Below are 18330 nucleotides of genomic sequence, written 5' to 3' on the forward strand. Positions count from 1 at the left end.
TGCAGAAATGTAAAGTAGTGAGTTATAGTCGAAAAAAAGAGGTTTATACATTCCCGTATGTAATACAGGATTCAGATCTGCTGAGATGTAATGAGATAGATCAAAGACCTAGGGGTAATATTCGATCATAAATTAACATTTGGTAGACATATTTCACAAAAAGTTTCAGAATCTCTCAGAGCTTATGGTTTCATTGTTAGAAATTACAGAAACATTCATAATATTAAAGCCATGAAGCTGTTGTATTTCACCTACGTACGTTCGAAGATAGAATATGCAAGTATCGTCTGGAATGCATTCTATAAAATTCATAACATAGCCATTGAAAGAGTTCAAAGAAAGTCTTGTAAATTTTTAATTTACAGAATAGATGGTTTTTACCCTGAGAGAGGTATTAGTAATGATGTCATATACAGCGTGACTCACGGTCGATGGTAGGTTAGACGTTTCTGGAAAACGCAAAGCAAGATTTTTCTGAAAATTTCACCTCTCATATTTCCTTACCTGTTCTATCGATCTAAAATATTTTCAGCATTGCGGCGTTACCACTTCTATCAAAAAGTCCTAGCAATTATATTTTTTTAAACGGAACACCCCGTATATTAATACATTTTTGGAAACACTCTAGTATTTTGATACTTTTTTGTTGATAATGCCCTATACCTTTCTCTATCTGTTTTCGAGATAAAAAATAAATTGTGCTAAATATGGTCCAAAACATAGCCTTAATTGAGATTAAGTACATCAGTACCATGAAGGACTACAGTTGAACTGAATACTACTTCGCCATCGTCAATAACTTCACAGGGATTTAATATTACCAATAGCACGAACTGCATGTGTGAACTTTTCTAAATGATTTTTTGGTAGGTGTTCTGATTGAAGTGTTTCTATCAAAGAGATTTTCAATAACAAATAATTTTGTGAAATGAATGCAAATATTGATTATTGAAACGGAGTTCTTCTGAAATTATTTATTATACACGGACAGTGTGGTCAAATTATTGCCAGAACTTGTAGAAAATTCAACCAAATGTATCCTGAATTAAACACCAATGAACGAGAGGAAGTTTGTAAGATTACAAAATAATTTCCTTAACTATGGCTCCATGTTAAAAGCGCCTTCAACATTACCAAAACCTGTTACTTCAAATGAGGACAATACTGTTAACGTTTTGGCTTCCATTCGCAGTGCAGAAAAAGATTTAGGTGTATCACATGCTTCAGTACAACGAATTTTGAAAAATCACGAAATGAATCCGTATAAATTTAACAAAGTTCAAGCTCTAAAAGCAGAAGACTTCGAACGTAGAATGCATTTTTGTGAATCCCTTTTGATTCATACACAGGAAGATCGGGAATTTTTGTCAACAATAATTTGGAGCGACGAATCAAAATTTACGAGGGATGGTATTTTCAATAGAAGGAATAAACATTTTTGGGCTGATCATAATCCTCATGTTACAAAAGAAATGGGTTTTCAAGAAAAATTTGACCTGAATGTTTTCTGTATTCTGAAGAACAATAAAATTAGCTTTTTTATTTATGAAGACACACTGAATGCAGAGGGATATCTCCAAATATTAAGGACGACTGTAACCGATTTTTTTGAAAATTTGCCTTTAGAGGAATATAGGAACTCGTGTTTCAATTGGACGGAGCGCAAGCTCATTCCACCCAGGAAGTTTCCAGGAAACTTGACGAACTCTTCGACGATCGTTGGTTTAGGCATTTAGGGCCTTGGGATTGGTCACCGAGATCACCCGATCTCACGCCACTTGACTTTTTTTATGGGGTGTTTTAAAAGAGAGGCTATACAGTACTCCAGTGCCTATCAAAGAAGAATTGCGACGGCGGATAGTACGGAGTATTGAAGATCTGGATTCCCAGGAAATTGAAAAAGCAACCACAAGTTACGTACAAAAAAACATTTTGAAGTGTTTAGAATGTAATGGACAACATTTTCAGCATTTATTTTGAAAATGTGATATTTTGTTTACAATTTTGTTATTTTGAATCATCCTATTCTGTTATTGTCTGTACTTTCACATGTTTTAGCCCACAAAATCTTACTTCTTACCTAGAAATGACTGATTTTTGGTACAGTTGTTCCCTGGAAACGTTGAGCCATAGTTAAGGAAATTATTTTGTAACCTTACAAACTTCCTCTCGTTCATTGGTGTTAATTCAGGATACATTTGGTTGAATTTTTCACACATTCTGACAATTATTTGATCACTTTGTTCATGTGTATAATAAATAATTTCATAAGAACTTCGTTTGAATAATCGATATTTGCATTCATTTTGGAAGATGATTCGAAACACCGTCGATAACTCTTTGTAAATTACTTATAAAAGTAATCGAACTACTATGAGCTTGATAATTCCACTGCTACCTAAATCCAAATTCTAAAAAAAAAATAATATTTCTAGAAGAAGCGACTTTATTGGGAAAACTTGACGATTTAGATATAGGGACATGATATATCATCTTGAAGCATTTTTCACCATCTTTCAATTTACCGAGTAATATACAAGGGGTTTCATTTGAATAAATGAACTTTTGACTACTTTTATGCACAATGGAAATAATAGTAATTTTAGCACGCCCTGTATGATATGGAGTCGATTTCTTGGTGTTATTTGAATATTTCGAGTTTGTCCAAACTATCATCAAAATATCAACTTTTCATGAATTGAGAGTACTGATGTACTTAATTTCAATTAAGGCTATGTTTTGGACCATATTTAGCACAATTTATTTTTTATCTCGAAAACGGTAGAGATAGGTATAGGACATTATCAACGAAAAAGTATTAAAATACCAGAGCAATTCCAAAAATATATTAATATATGGGGTGTTCTATTTAAAAAAATAAAGTTGCTAGGACTTTTTGATGAAAGTGGCAACGCCGCAATGCTGAAAATATTTTAGATCGATAGAACAGGTAAGGAAATGGGAGAGGTGAAATTTTCAGAAAAATCATGCTTTGCGTTTTCCAGAAACGTCTAACCTACCGTTAGTCACGCTGTATAAACGTTTGGAACTTTTTAGTTTAGAGAGTCGCAGAAAATGTGCGTCGCTCATATTCCAATCAATTATAGGTAATTAACTCCTAGAATTTTCAAATATATATCTATATATATATATATATATATATATATATATATATATATATATATATATATATAAACAGAAGTTAATATCGGACATAGCACTCATGAAAGTGGCAAACCATAGACACGTGTTTGGGGCTTTTGGCCCATCATCAGTATGGTGCAGCCAAGTGTAAGGATGGGCAACACTTGGTTACCAAAAGATAGAAATACAAATGCACGGAGCCACCAACAGGAGCCAACCGCACATTTGTGGTTTCAGTTAATAGATATCGTGTTCACAAGTAAACTATCAAAATCACCACGCAGGTAGCTATAGCTGCCTCCGTGGCATACCATTTTCATTAGGCGCTAGTGAAATTTCACCCTTCTAGATATTATTAGGCAATAAGTCACTTCCAAAGCACCAGTATTGATCCTCACCTGATGATGAAAACTTGGGTGGCAAAACATAAATAGATATATTTTTGGTCACTTCCATTATGGGATGATGTCAATTCGCTCCCATTCTCTGTAGGCAAAATTCAAATGAATGAATTAGTAACACATTTTTTTATTTCAAATGAAATGAATAGACTAGATCATTTTTGATAAAATAAGTGAGATCATTCTTTCGAATTCTCAAATTCTGAATACAAGATTAATTCCTGTTGACAAAATCAATTTCCTTGATGTCAAACAAGTGCTCCTTTTCCATTCCTTTCCTCGTACCTAACTCCAAACACAGCTGAACCTCTTCGAGTGTTTTTCCTTTTGTTTCTGGTAGTATATAATAAGCTAATAATGTGGACACTAACGTACAACAAGAGAAAAATAAAAAAGGAACATAAAATCCAAACTTCGAGTTGAGAAAAGAGAAGACTTTACAGGATAAAAAAGACATCAAGCCGAACACAATGATAAGAAGACTCACAGCTTTCGCTTTGATACTAGCAGAAAATAGCTCCCCTGTCATGAGAGCGGGTATAGTTGCCAAGCCAAAAGAAGCGAAAATTATATAAAAAACCATTCCAACGAGTGGGAACCACTTAAAAGAAGTTGGATCTATGTAAAAATAAATAGATTCGAGTAATAATACAACGCTACATGAGCCTAAGGATACCATGTAGGCTCTTCTTCTTCCAAAGCCTTCCACAAAATTGGTCATTCCTAAACTGAAAAACAACCATAACGCCATGTAGATAATGGACGACACCTCTGGCTAACATTTCCTCCTGACTTCAAGAAAATGTACTGGGTATAGTTGATGAACACTGTTGCACCACCCAGCATCTGAGATACCCTGAGAAACACACCAGCAGCAAGAGCTCTGCGACTGCTGTTGATAACGAAGAGAGCTTTCCACGTTGATTCCTCAGACATTTGACGTGATATGCTACCTTTAATCTCCAAATAATCTTCTTCAATGTCTTGTTTACCAGTGAACTTTCTGAGAGAAGCTTTTGCGGCTTCCTCTCTACCCGCAATCACGAGGTAATATGGAGATTCTGGCATGAATGAAAACGATAAAACGAATAGAATAGGAAGAGGAGCGCAGACGAAGGATGTTATTTCGATACTGAGATAACTTCCAAGAATTGTAATCATCAACTCTCCTACATAAAGGCACAAAACTGGAGCAATTCCCCACGTTCCTCTGATATTTGGAGAAGCAATTTCCCCAATGTACATTGGCGTACAGGCTAGTAATATACCATCTCCGATGCCTACAAGAGTTCTAGCAATGTAGAAGTGGTGCAAGTCTTTCGCTATCGCTTTTATCAACCAGGCTTGAAGCTGAGGAATTGCTGACAGAAGAAAAACTGGCTTTCGCCCTATGATGTCACACAATTTTGAGAAGAGTGGGCACGTAATCATCATCGCTATTGGTGGAACTATGGAGAAGTTCAGACAGTCTTCTTCGCTTATTTTATAATTTTCTTTGTCTTGTGATATCTTCATCATGAATGGTGACGCCCACGACGTAAGTAGACCAGAACTAAACCAGGCCAGGGCACCTGAAAAGTATAGTTGTATTACTATAGGTACCATATATTTTTTATGATAGAAATAGGTACAGAGTCATTACATACAGAGATGAAAATCAAAATTTGGAAGGAAGATATAAAAATATTTGACCATAGTATAACAAGTGTGATGTTACCTTGGCAAATTTTGCTGTAATAAACTGTGTGAGAACATCAATTGCTCACATATATAGGAAGGACAAAAATCGTATCCCACCATCGTTCCTTTTGAGAATAGAGAAAATCACCAGTAAATAACCATAATCCCGTGGGTTGGGCTACCTATAAAGGAGATGTCTCCTAGTGACCTGTTAACCTTCCTGGAAAGGACAGGATGGACGATGACCTAGGAGGCGACTCCTTGGGAGGATGTTCAATTGGTCACATGTGGCTTGAGTGCTGTTAGTTTATACTCACCCTCCTTACTCTACAGATACAAGAGAAATATCCATAATCGGCTATACAGGTGTCAAGGATCGACAAAACAAGCCACATATCGATAAACAGTTTGTTTGGGGAAGTTTGGTACTCGTATATAGATCCCACATGGGGAAACAGCAATGGCACAGGTAACAAGAAAGTGTTTTCTGGAGAAACGTTTTGTTTCCACTGCTGGACAATCTTGTTAAGGTTAAGTTACTACGTCTGGACCATAATGGGTGTAAGGTACTAAGCTTTGATAACTATTTGTGCCAGTATTTCTTCCAATCCTCGAAACACTTCTCAAACTCGTGTCATATATAATTGTAGAACGACGGTCCTCCAAGGTTTTTTTAATTTTGTAAATGGGAATGATTCAAACGGAGCCATGTCTGGCGAATATGGAGGCTTGGGTCTCGTTACACTATTGTTTCAGCCAAAAATTCACGAACAAGCAATAAAGTATGGCCATGTACATTATCGGAGTGCAGCAGTCACGAACTGTTTTTTCTCAAATCCAGGAGATTTTCGGATTGCTTCTCGCAAATCATCAGTGACTTCTCTGCTTGTGATGTAATTAGTTCTATCATTTTATTTGCATTTTCATTGGTTTTTCAATATGAAGATAGAGTATAATATATTCCTAACGTGTTCAGGTATCATGTTTAACAGACCAGGTCCAAAATTTTTCATACATCATTGCCCTACTGTTTTTGAGATCTTGGTAGCTTGTTTTGTCTCTTTGTCAACAGCCTCAGTAGGATAGTTTTCTTCCACACAACAGTTAAGATATTCAAGCAAAAAATCTGTTAGCTACAGTGTTATCTCCAAAGTATGCACCATTTGAATAACTCATTTGCTAAGGGTTTTTCAATAAAAACTTATTCTCGGTAAAAGTTCATGCATCCTTTTAAACTAAACATTCTTCATTAGAATACAGTAAAATACACATGATATACGGGGAGCCTTGAAAATTTTATTTTTAAATAAGAGTAAAGTACCATCATTGTGAACATTGAGATATATCTATATTTGAAGTCGTGGTTATCTGAATGAAGCTTTCTTCCCACCCATTTTTTAAATTGGGGACTACAAAAAATTGGCTGAAACGATAAATAGATATCATTCTGTATACGACTGTTACATTTTAAATTTATATTGTGTAGATTTTCTTGTTCAAAATAAATCATATAATTATGCAACATACACAACATACACAATTCGGTTCTTCTTACAAAATTCTTGACTGCATTCGTAATAAGCTCCGGTTATATGGCCGTCTCATAATTAGTAACCACATTTTCAAAATGTTCGCTATTCCTAATAGAACGATGTTAGTGAAATTTTGTTTTTCTATGAACCCCCTAAAAAGAAATCCATTTAGCTTAAGTCCGGTGAACGCGCTGGTATGGGAAGTTCTTAGTAACGTCCTATTCATTTTCCATTGAATGTTCCATATAAAAATTGTCGTATTGTCTAATCTGTCTCTTTGTCTACGTGACATTATATTTGAAACTGGTAAATAATCTAGTCGTGAAGCTTTCAGATATCGGTTGGCAGTAAAGCTTCCATCAATGAAGAAGGGACCAATCACAGTATTGTTTAGCATTTCACGTAAAATATTTACCCTAAATGAGTATTGGTTCTTACATTGTGTTGGGCAAATTTTGGAAAAATTCCCTTTTTTCGAAGTATTTATAAATTTTGGTAGACATTATTATTAAAAGGTGGCAAACATAGATGGACTTGTGGAATTAGTTTCCTTTAGCTCAAAACATTTTTTATGCTTGGTGATTCTATAATAATAATAATAATATTTATTTACCAAAGAATCAATACATACACTTTCAATTCATTATTGAAGAATGCAAGTAAACAAACACAGAGAAAAACCACAAAGGCTAACCTGCGCGTGGATCACTAAGGTTATTATACAATGAATTCTGAAATAAGTAAAATATGATAAATTTATAAAATATTGGATAAAATATCGCAAAGCAATTAAATAAATAAATAAAATATATAAAATAATTTCACGCTAGTAAACAAACACAAACACATAATATTAAAATACCAATGAGGAAAAATGAAGAAAATCGATAATACTAATTGAAACACAGTCACATATATAATTGATATGCTGAATGGAATTTATAATTTTACAAATGATACACAAGTAGATACGATTTTAGAACATGCATACATTTCAATTTGCATTGTTGAGGTCTATCAAATAGTGTATTTCATTTCTTGGCTTCCCGCTTGAATAGGGACAGGGAACTGAGATTCTCAATTCCAGGTGGAATTTTATTGAATGGTTTAGGAGCAAGAAAAACATAACATCTCTGTCCAATATTTTTAGTCGTCTTAGGTACTTTCAAGGCTTCTTTCTTATATCGGGTGTTGTATATATGACGTACGTGTTTGCTTGATGAAATATATTTTTTTGGTATACTAAGAGTGTGAGTGAAAAAGTTTGGCGTATATCAAGAAACCCTGATTCCCTATGAAGATCATTACTAGAATAGTCACGTTTTTTACCGAGTATAATTTTTATGAGCCCTTTCTGTAGTGTTTCGAAATTTTTCAGGTACTTGTTAGTTATTCCACCCCAAGCAATAATTCAATAATTGATGTGTGTTTGAACAAGTGTATAATACATGATGCGAAGGTGATGTATATCATTTTTTTTAAAATTTGAATTTACTCAAAAAGAATCGGAGTTTTTTTATTATGTTACAGATGTGAGCATCCCATCTCAAATGACTATCTACTGTGATACCGAGATATTTAACAATTCTGTTTTCCATCAGGAGCATAGATTGGTTTTCAATTCTAACTTCAATTCGATCGAAATCGGGTAAGTTTGGTTCATAACTGGCCAGTGGTAAGTATACTGTTTTCCCAACATTTACTGTCAGAAGTTTACTACTGAAGAACTTGAATAAAACTGGTAGTGCATTTTGGATTTTCTCTTCCAGTATGTTCCAGTCTTGATCTTTGAAAAAAACAATCTTATCATCAGCAAAGCCAGTTATATCTCCAGGAATGGGTAGGTTAAACATCTCATTGATGTAAAGTATGAAAAGAATAGGTCCTAAAACAGTGCCCTGTGGAACTCCATAACGAATAGCTTTATTGTTACTCCGGGTGTTATCTATTTGTACACATTGTTGCCGATTATTCAAATAGCTATTTATTAAATCCCATGATTTTCCCCTGAATCCTATTTTTTCGAGGGACTTCATCAAATTTGCCAAATCAATGAAGACACAGATGGCCGGTTCCTTAGTGTCTACCGCTGCGTACATCTTTTTGATTAAATCGGCCATTGCATCTCGTGTTGATTTCTCCATAAAACCAAATTGATTATCAGAAATTAAATTGTACTGTAGTACAAAACTGAAAATTCGTTTTTTTATAATTTTTTCTATTATTTTACTAATTTTCGAAATAACTGAAATTGGTCTATAATTTGTAAGGGAACTTTTAGTTCCTGACTTATAGAGAGGTTTCACTACAGCGATTTTTAATATTTCTGGAAATACACCAGTTTTCGATATATTCGATATATATCAATGCATTTCTTTATGGTCTCTGGTCCTATTCCGTCCAGTCCTGGGGCCTTATTTGATTTCAGTTCTTTTACAACCTGTTTTATTTCGCCCTCATCTGTTGGCCCCAAGTATAGTGTATTTGAAATTATATTTGTGCGGAATTGTCGATCTGTTATCTCATTAGCAAGGTTTGCACCCACACTGATGAAATAATTATTGAATGATTCTGCTATAATTAAAGTGTCTGTTTGGGTTTCATTGTCTACCTGTATTTCTTTGATCTTATTGACTGATTCTTTCCTTTGTAGTTTTTTTACACAGTTCCACATGTATTTCGAGCAATTCTTATTTTTATTGATAATTATTTTATAATAGTCTGGTTTTCACGGTTTCAAATTTCCCAAAATTTTATACAGGAAGGACTACAAGAGATTCCAAAACGAGAATAGCAAAACTTAAAATTTCAATATTTCACCTTATTCCTAGAACTTATGATGTTCTGTTTGGAACCTTTGGTGTAGTAATGATTATTACTGGAGATTTTTTCCAACACCAAATCGTTATTTTTACACCTCGACACGTGTTTCGATCACCAAGTGATCATCTTCAAGAGGAAGATAAAACTAGAAACTACTCAAAACTAAAGCTATTTATGCTATTCAGGTACATCATACAGGTAGGTAATCAGTAATACCACCCATTAAAGTGTACCACCCTAAATTATTTTTACAATTGGCCTTTCAATTGTTTTACAATATGTTCTTATGTATGTTTAAATGTTACAGCTATATATAGAACAATTTTCAGCTATATAATATTACTTTCACAATATTGCCTATCTAAATATATTTACAATGTGTCTTTTTGTAGTAATCAGTAAACTCAACAATATTATTTCAACAAGCTATATAGTATGCTATTTGGTATTGGTCCGTTATCGTTATTCATAATATTACTATGTTTACTTATTTCTACATTTTCATAGGCATATATATATATATATATATATATATATATATATATATATATATATATATATATATATATATATATATATATATATATATATATATATATATATATATATATATATATATATATATATATATATATATATATATATATATATATATGTAAAGTATATTATTTGAAGGAGTTGGATGTCTAGACATATTTTGAATTCATGAATTATTGTATTAGTTTCGAGAGGGCTTTTTTCTTTCAGATTTGTGTCTGAAAGTGTTACTCCTCTTCCCTGATCTAAATACACATCTTTGTTAACAGAGAGAGAATTAATGAATTTTTCTGACTTCCAGAATCCTTCATATCGTTGAAAGTGAATGTTTGAACAAAAATCCATAATAAAGCAAAAAATATATTCGAAATGTTCTATAAAAATTTTATTATATTTGTATCTCCATGTGAAATAATAATTCAAACACCAACAAAAGTTCTAGAACTGAACATGCTACTGGATAATTTCTCCGTTTTTCACTAGGGAAACAGGATTTGAACTCACCTATAATAATTGCCAGTTTTTGATAGTAATAATTTCTCCTCAACAAAGTTTTACCTTCTTCGTTGAGGTTCTCCATGCCGTGTTATTCACTTTTCATGTTTGAGAACAATAGTATTTCTTTCAATTTTATCTGAAATTGAAATCGTATCACTAATAATACTTCTGTGAAGATTCAACTGATAGAAAGAACAGAGTGGGAATTTATCAGTTACACTGATGCCGGTGCAATAAGAATTTCAAATGGAAATGAATGACGATCAGAACAAAGTGTTCATCAATACATCTTACAAACTGTAACAAACTGAAGTCATCTGTCACATCTGTCTATATATTTGAACTCAAAACTATTTATTTATTCCCTTTGATATATAACAAAACAATTCAATACATATTGTGCGTTTCTAAAGGATAACTTTGCCCTTTTCAATGTTCGAAGTAATGATCACATAAAACCTGGGCTGGAAAGTCCCGGACTTAAAGAAGGAAACGCGCTTTTTTTGTTCAACATTGGCATTATCCGTAAACGTTTCACTTTTGCCTCAAATAGACCCCTTTATTCGAGCGGAATTTCCTACCAGGGATCATTTTTTTGAGGTCTACGAATAGCCAGTAGTCGCTGGGAGCCAAATCTGGCGAATATGGTATACATGCAGGAAGATTTCAAAGCTCTTTTCATGCAATTTTGCCATCGTTTTCATTGATTTGTGACACTGCATTGTCTTGATGAAGCAGCACTTTCTTTTTCTTCAAAGTAGGTCGTTTTTTCCCGCAATTTAGGCTTTCAAACGCTATAATTATAATAATAATAATTGGAACTATTCGTTCCCCACCCTCAGGCTCATACAAGCTAATAAGCCTGCTGTAGTCCTTCTCGATCACCAGAGCAAAACGATTTTTGTCGTGGAGTTTTCAGCTCCTACAAGTTTGCCTACGTTTTCATTGATTTGTGACAATGCATTGTATTGATGAAGCAGCACTTTCTTTTTCTTCAAATTAGGTCGTTTTCCCGCAATTAAGGCTTTCAAACGCTATAATAATAATAATAATAATAATAATAATAATTGGAACTATTCGTTCCCCACCCTCAGGCTCATGCAAGCTAATAAGCCTGATAAAGTCCTTCTCGATCACCAGAGCAAAACGATATTTGTCGTGGAGTTTTCAGCTCCTGGCGAGACGAATATCGTCAGAAAAGAGGAGGAAAAACGGATAAAATATCGAGATTTTCTCTTCTAACTCCGCAGACTCTATCCAGATCACTCTATCAAGATGTTTGTTCTGATTATTGGAGTCCTTGGTGGAATGATGTCCTCTCTACTCTCGAATCTCAAAATCATACCGGCTTGCCGCACTAAGGTAGAAATCTTAGCCGCACACATGCAGAAGGCTGTCATTCTTGGCTCACTGTGTTTGCTCAGGGCACATGATTCTCGGACCCAATGATCACTTACCCCACGGAGGGGGGAGTGGTCATGGGTTGATAATGCTGGTGCGTCCTCCCGAATGTATCGGGGCTTGGGGGATAGGGCCTGACCAGCGCACACTACTTACCACACGACACGACACCACTTACCCGAGCAACTGGTGCAAAACCGGACCGGCAGCCCCGGGCTAACCACCCGGTGGACCCAACACTTGGTTCCCAATAATCAAGGAAGAGGCCCCCACAATCGACCGGCTCGGAGGGGTCAGAGGCAAGGTGGTGGGGCCTATAACGATGATTTGCACACCGACGACAACCCTGGCAACGACAACGGACACTTTGAGTGGACGCATGAGCTGAGAGATAGCCTTATGCATTGCTACGAGAGTAGTGAGCCCGCCCGAAGAGGGTATATGGCGAGATTGAATGCTCTGTGGTGTGAAACACATCCGGAGCATGCCGCCTTTTCCGCCCAAAATCTTAGGGATCACGTATCCTATCTTCGGTAGCAGGGCTATATAGCTCCTCCCCAGCCTGCTAACGAAGTGGTAGAAGTGGCAGTTCCACCACCCGTTGGCACGGCTGGAGAGGAGACTCGCATCATGTCACTACTGGATTCAGTCAGAACACGCAGGGCGCTTTACAGGATTAGGCCCCTGAAGCCACAAGAACTGGCTTGTTTGGATGCGGAGGTTCATAGTGTTTCAACAGAAGAGGCTGACATCTGGCAAATCAACACCGCCGTGTATAACGTCGTCCAATTGCTTTCCGAATCGGAAGGACGAAATCCCCGCCTTGCGGTTCGGAAGATTGAACGGCGTATACACAAGATGGAGGCTAAGATCACGTCGGCGAGACAACAGGCGTCTCGTATCCAATGTGTGATGGATTACAGGGCGGCCAATAGGCCTTTCACGCCCGCAGTGTGGCGAATATCCGCCAATCTACGACGTATCCATCACACTTTAAGCCAAGGCGTGCTGCTGACCATCAAACAGCACTGCCTTGATAGGAGACGAATGCCAGTGGCTGCTAAGAAGTCACCAGTGAGGCGAGCGAGAAGTATCGCGGAAAACCTTAGGTTCCGCGAGAAACCTTCTCGCTTATTCCAAGAGCCTCCACGTGTTATGGATAATCCGCCGACCGCTGATCAGGTGGAATCCTTCTGGAAGGATATCTATGAACACCCGCAGCCACTCAACTTAGACACTCCAGCCCTAGCGCAGTTCGAAGCTATCAACAGAGAGCTTCGACAGCCTGAGCTCAATGAACTGCGCAACCCGATAACCCCGGATGATGTTCGAAGGGCCCTTGTTGGTTCCAAGAACTTTGCTGCTCCAGGCCCAGATGGGCTGAACACTTATTGGTGGAAAAATCTACCAAGTACCCACCACCATCTGGCCAGAGTTTTCAACTCATGGCTGGACGGAGAGCAGCCGATTCCGGATTGGTTTGTCGAGGGGCGGACCGTTCTCATCCCCAAAAGCGGGGATTTGTCGATTCCTAAGAATTGCAGACCGATAACATGCTTGAATTCGTGTTATAAGTTGTTCACAAGCATCTCATACACACGAATACTCACCGTAGTTGACCGAGTGTTCGAACGGATATATGAGCAGAGAGGGTAGAAGAGAGAGTTGCTGGATATAAAGAGAACCTGCTCATCGATAGATGTGTAACGCAGGACTCGATACAATATAAGCGTAATCTCTCTATGGCCTGGATCGATTACCGTAAGGCATTTGATACAATTTCGCATGAGCTCATCTAGCATTTGCTCAGATGCCTTGCGGTACCCGACAAAAAAGTGAGATGCATTGAACAACTGATACCACTCTGGCGAACTCGCTTCACCATAACATCTGGTCAAGCAAGAGTTGAAACAGGGTAGGTCACTTTCAGAAGGGGTGTATTTCAGGGTGATTCGCTCAGTCCCCTTCTCTTCTGCATCGCACTATTGCCATTATCCGTTGCGCTCAGAAACACTCGAGGGTATAACTGTGGCACCCTCGGAAACCGGAGGCACAAGGTCACCCATTTATTTTATATGGATGATCTTAAACTTTATGCCTCTGGAGAAAAGGATCTCCATCAGTCCTTGAGGGTGGTGGAAGAGTACACGCATGCTATAGGTATGAAATTCGGGATAGACAACTGTGCAATGGTCCATCTCAAAAGAGGACGATGCGGGGACTACGGAGAGGATGTGTAGCTCGTAGATGGAAGCATCTTACACTATCTGGATGCCGGAGAGATGTACACTTACTTCGAGGTGAAACAACGCCACTCACAAGAGGTAACAGCAGTGAAAAACTCTCTCCGCGGCAAGTAACAGCACAAACTTCGACAGATCTGGCCATCGGAACTGTCGGGAAGAACAAAGTTGCTGCAACAAATATGCTTGCCGTTCCAATTTTACTCTACTCGTTTGGAGTAGTGAAGTGGGCTCAGGAGGAGCTGTATCAACTCGACGTAAAGACCTAAAAAATGATGCATCTTTATAGGAGTTTGCATCCCAAATCGTCCATTCCAGAGGATGTGTAGCTCGTAGATGGAAGCATCTTACACCATCTGAATGCCGGAGAGACGTTTACTTACCTCGAGGTGGAACAACGCCACTCACAAGAGGTAACATCAGTGAAAAATTCTTTCCACGGCAAGTATCAGCACAAACTTCGACAGATCTGGTCATCGGAACTGTCGGGAAAGAACAAAGTTGCTGCAACAAATATGCTTGCCGTTCCAATCTTACTCTACTCGTTTGGAGTAGTGAAGTGGACTCGGGAGGAGCTGTATCAACTCGACGTAAAGACCCGAAAAATGATGCATTTCTATAGGAGTTTGCATCCCAAATCGTCCGTTCCACGGTTGTACTTCCCCCGACAACAGGGAGGCCGTGGACTTTTGAGTTTGGAGTGTCTGCATAACAGAATGGTGCTGGATACAGCCTGTAAAGTCGTCAGGAGTTCGGATCCCCTTCTCTGCATGGTCCGTGACCATGAGACAGCAGGAATTGGAGCATTTCTTTTTAGGGCAGCTGCTCGAGCAGCCACTGCGCAGCTCGAGCAGCTGCGCAGTGGCTCACTGCGCTTGCTCGGGGCACATAATTCTCGGACCCAATGATCACTTACCCCACGGTGTGGGGAGTGATCATTGGTTGTGGGGGCGATTATCACAGTTTTGCAGCGAATTGACAGACATCTGCTTCCTCTGGCACCAACGGAGAACATCATCCAGTACTAGTAGCGAGTAGTAAGTTGATTCCTACAAATGTGTTTAAAACATGTTTTGATAATTGGTTGTTCGTTGGCGTAAGTAATTTAATTCGGAAGGGGCCGAATTTGAAGGCGATACAATAAATTTGGTGAATAATATATATTTTCATTTCAATTACTAATCACCGGTGCTTTTTTGTTTGAAATAGTAGTAACTTTTGTTGTTGATATATTGGCAACATTGTGTTCAGTTTGCCAATCTCATTCACCACACAGTCTGATTTACAATCGTAGTTGCCATCAGAGAAAACAAAATAAGACCATCATATTGTGATGAATATCGTTTTGCAATCGAGTTCTGTAATATTTGTTTTGAGAAAATTGCAACAGTTAGTAACTCCTCAAAATAAAAACTTCCTGTTTACTTTTTCTTGCAAAATATTTAAATGTTGGTTACATTCGTAATTTGTGGAGCCGTTATCTGATAATTGTGATAAGTTTTTCGTCTGATTTATTATCAGTATTATTTTATACCTGATGACTAGTAGAAGTAGTAGGTTCAATCACCTAGAGAAATGTTACAGGAGATTGATATTCGATCTGTAATAGTTGAATTCATATAATTGAAAAAATGAGAAATTTCACACAAGATCATTTCAGTCAATATCCAATATTTTTGCAGTTGGCTTCAGAAAATGTTTGTCTTTCATCATGGCGCCTAAAAAGAATCGATCACGTATTGACAAAATATTTATTGGCCGATACTCAATAAAAATCAAGCGTTTTTATACTTACTGAGTTCAACCTAATTTTTGCTTTATTTGAATCGTATGACTACCTAATTAATGTCTGATAATTTCACCTGAGTTCAGGTAAAAACTATTTAGAAATTTGAACACCATACAAGGAAATTTTTACCAACTCATGAAATGGACTTGAAATAAACTAATTAGCAATTTCTACGTAAGAAAACAGTTTCAGAAGAGAGAAATAATTCAGTTTGATTTGGTCATTTGGAAAAATTCTTGGAATTCCCAAATCTTTTGATTTCTAGGCATTCTAAAATATTGAGTTATACAAAAATATGTTCACAAGTATCAACTTTAATTTTGAAATAGTATCTCAAGCTGGGTCATTAAAAAAAAAACAAAATATGTCCCTTCCCTTGGTGTCGAATTGGAAAATAACTATTTCAAATCTCATAGAGTTACAACTGAGTTTTGAGCGATCAAAACTCATCTAGAAGATGTTAGAATACAGTTAGGAGTATAAATTAACATACCTTCTGGATACAAGATACTAATATTGTCTCGCACGTTAATCGTTATTCAGTTACACATTAAATTCCCATAACAATCAGAAACTGAAAAATAGTAAATGCATGGCTGAAATTTGAAGCCCAAAAAGAATGTTGCCAAAAACGTCAAAAAGACAAATGAACATAAACATAAGAACATTCATTTTACAAACTCATTAACAAAAACGTGTAATGAATGAAATTATCTGCATACATACATGTATCACTTAACTAGTTTCCACATTTGAAAATATATTCAGTAACAATTCAGCAAATTCCCCGAATTCTTGAATCTATTCATTTCTGAACATTCTTAAAGATTGAGTTTAAAACTTTTCTTTTCTGAATGAAACACGTCATAGTAATGACTGAACTCATGTCCTTCTGCTAAAGGATGGTTTTCAAATGTGGAATTGGTATTTCCATTCGAAAAACTACTTCTATGCTCTTCAATTCTTTGAGAAGAACTTCTCCCCGTTTAGCCAATATGAAGTTTTTGGCTAGAGCCACAAGTCAACTTATATACCCCTGATCTATTCAACACTGAAGTTCTGTCTTTATTGTTTTTAATAAATTTGCCTGAAGCATTTCCTGTTCTGTAAGCCCTGTCCAAGCTTTTTAAAAGAAATAGTCTCTTGAATAAATAGATTGCAACCCAACTTTTGACAGAAAAACCTGACTTCAATCACATTATGATGAGTTACAATTGGAAAAGTTTGAAACTTTTTTAGAAACTTCTTTAGAAATAAATAGATTTGAGAATTCACTATAGGGATATGGTCATCGTTTATTGTGGCAGACGGTAGAAGCGAAATGCATGTTTCCGTCTTTCAAAGGTTTGAATAGATGCTTTTGAGTAGTGGATTACAAATGTTTTCAACCTGAAACTTCAAGGAGTACCTACACTGTTCATAAGAGTAAGAGTACGTAATGTTCATGAAAAAGTAGTTGTTTCGATTGAACTTCTTCTTTCGTGTAATTCAATGCTCATGTGAACGTAGTCGTTTTTAGCTGGTTTTATTCCACTTTGTATCCGAAATGAAACCCAAAAACGTTCTTTTCTAAAAATCAAACACTTCTAAAAATATAACCCTTTCGAAAAAATATTCTGATTTCAGCTTTGTGAGGGATTATAATAATTCGAAGCAACAACAGTTGTAGGAAGATATATTGCTATCTACTTAACAAGCTAATCGATGCCAGTAATCGCACATTCAAAAGCAACTTCTTGTTAATCTTTCACTCGCACAAGTTTCGACTTTTGAGGGTTGAAGTTTATAGAGGGGCTGGTTAACGGTTAACTGATTTTTCCAAACAGCGAGCAGAGCTGTGCGCTCTGATCTAACCATCTTGATAAAGAAAGTATACGGTCATTTAGATTTGAATTCTATTCGAGTTTCGTCAGCTCGAACTAAAATGTCTTCAAGGGCATCAAGTGTTAGGGTTTTTTTCTGTAGGATAAATTACGAGTCAACTTTTGTTAAATTTTGAAGATTTGAATATTTTCCCTGATTTCAGATAAGAAACTATAAGAAATTACGTAACTAACAGCACCTCTGTATATCATTCATACAGTACAATATTTGCTTGCCTCTCAGGGTCAAAGTTTCATCATTATTGTTTCTTCTGTCTACTGCATTTACACAAAAATCTGCGTACTTTACTTTAGCGACAGTGGAACAATGAGATTACCCGCCTAATTATGGATAAATAATAACGCCAAGGCTCACACACTTGTTGATTATCGCTATTACAATAACAGTATGTAGTAAGT

At 36.5% G+C, this 18330-nt stretch overlaps 1 protein-coding gene across 1 annotated transcript; it reads right to left on the minus strand.

Moving 5' to 3' along the window:
• Positions 1–4124: 4124 nt before the first annotated feature.
• LOC111513121 (facilitated trehalose transporter Tret1-like) lies at positions 4125–10794 on the minus strand. Its single transcript, XM_023169283.2, has 2 exons — positions 10622–10794; positions 4125–5116 (listed from the first exon to the last, which is right to left on the minus strand). The coding sequence occupies exons 1-2, from the start codon at positions 10695–10697 to the stop codon at positions 4269–4271; spliced, it is 924 nt and encodes a 307-aa protein (XP_023025051.2). The 5' UTR covers positions 10698–10794; the 3' UTR covers positions 4125–4268.
• Between the last annotated feature and the right edge of the window lie 7536 nt (positions 10795–18330).

The sequence above is a fragment of the Leptinotarsa decemlineata genome, unplaced genomic scaffold (assembly GCF_025532065.1).
Source record: "Leptinotarsa decemlineata unplaced genomic scaffold, Ldec_3_MD MMD2_P_RNA_scaffold_2, whole genome shotgun sequence".
NCBI classification, from domain to species: Eukaryota; Metazoa; Arthropoda; class Insecta; order Coleoptera; family Chrysomelidae; genus Leptinotarsa; species Leptinotarsa decemlineata.

Bases quoted from the DNA above. Each gene is read 5' to 3' on its own strand.
- LOC111513121 (XM_023169283.2), bottom strand. From the start codon at position 10,697: ATGGAGAACCTCAACGAAGAAGGTAAAACTTTGTTGAGGAGAAATTAT. The intron at 5,117-10,621 runs GTGAGTTCAAAT...TATACTTTTCAG, and splicing joins AAAACTGGCAATTATTATAG to GTGCCCTGGCCTGGTTTAGT.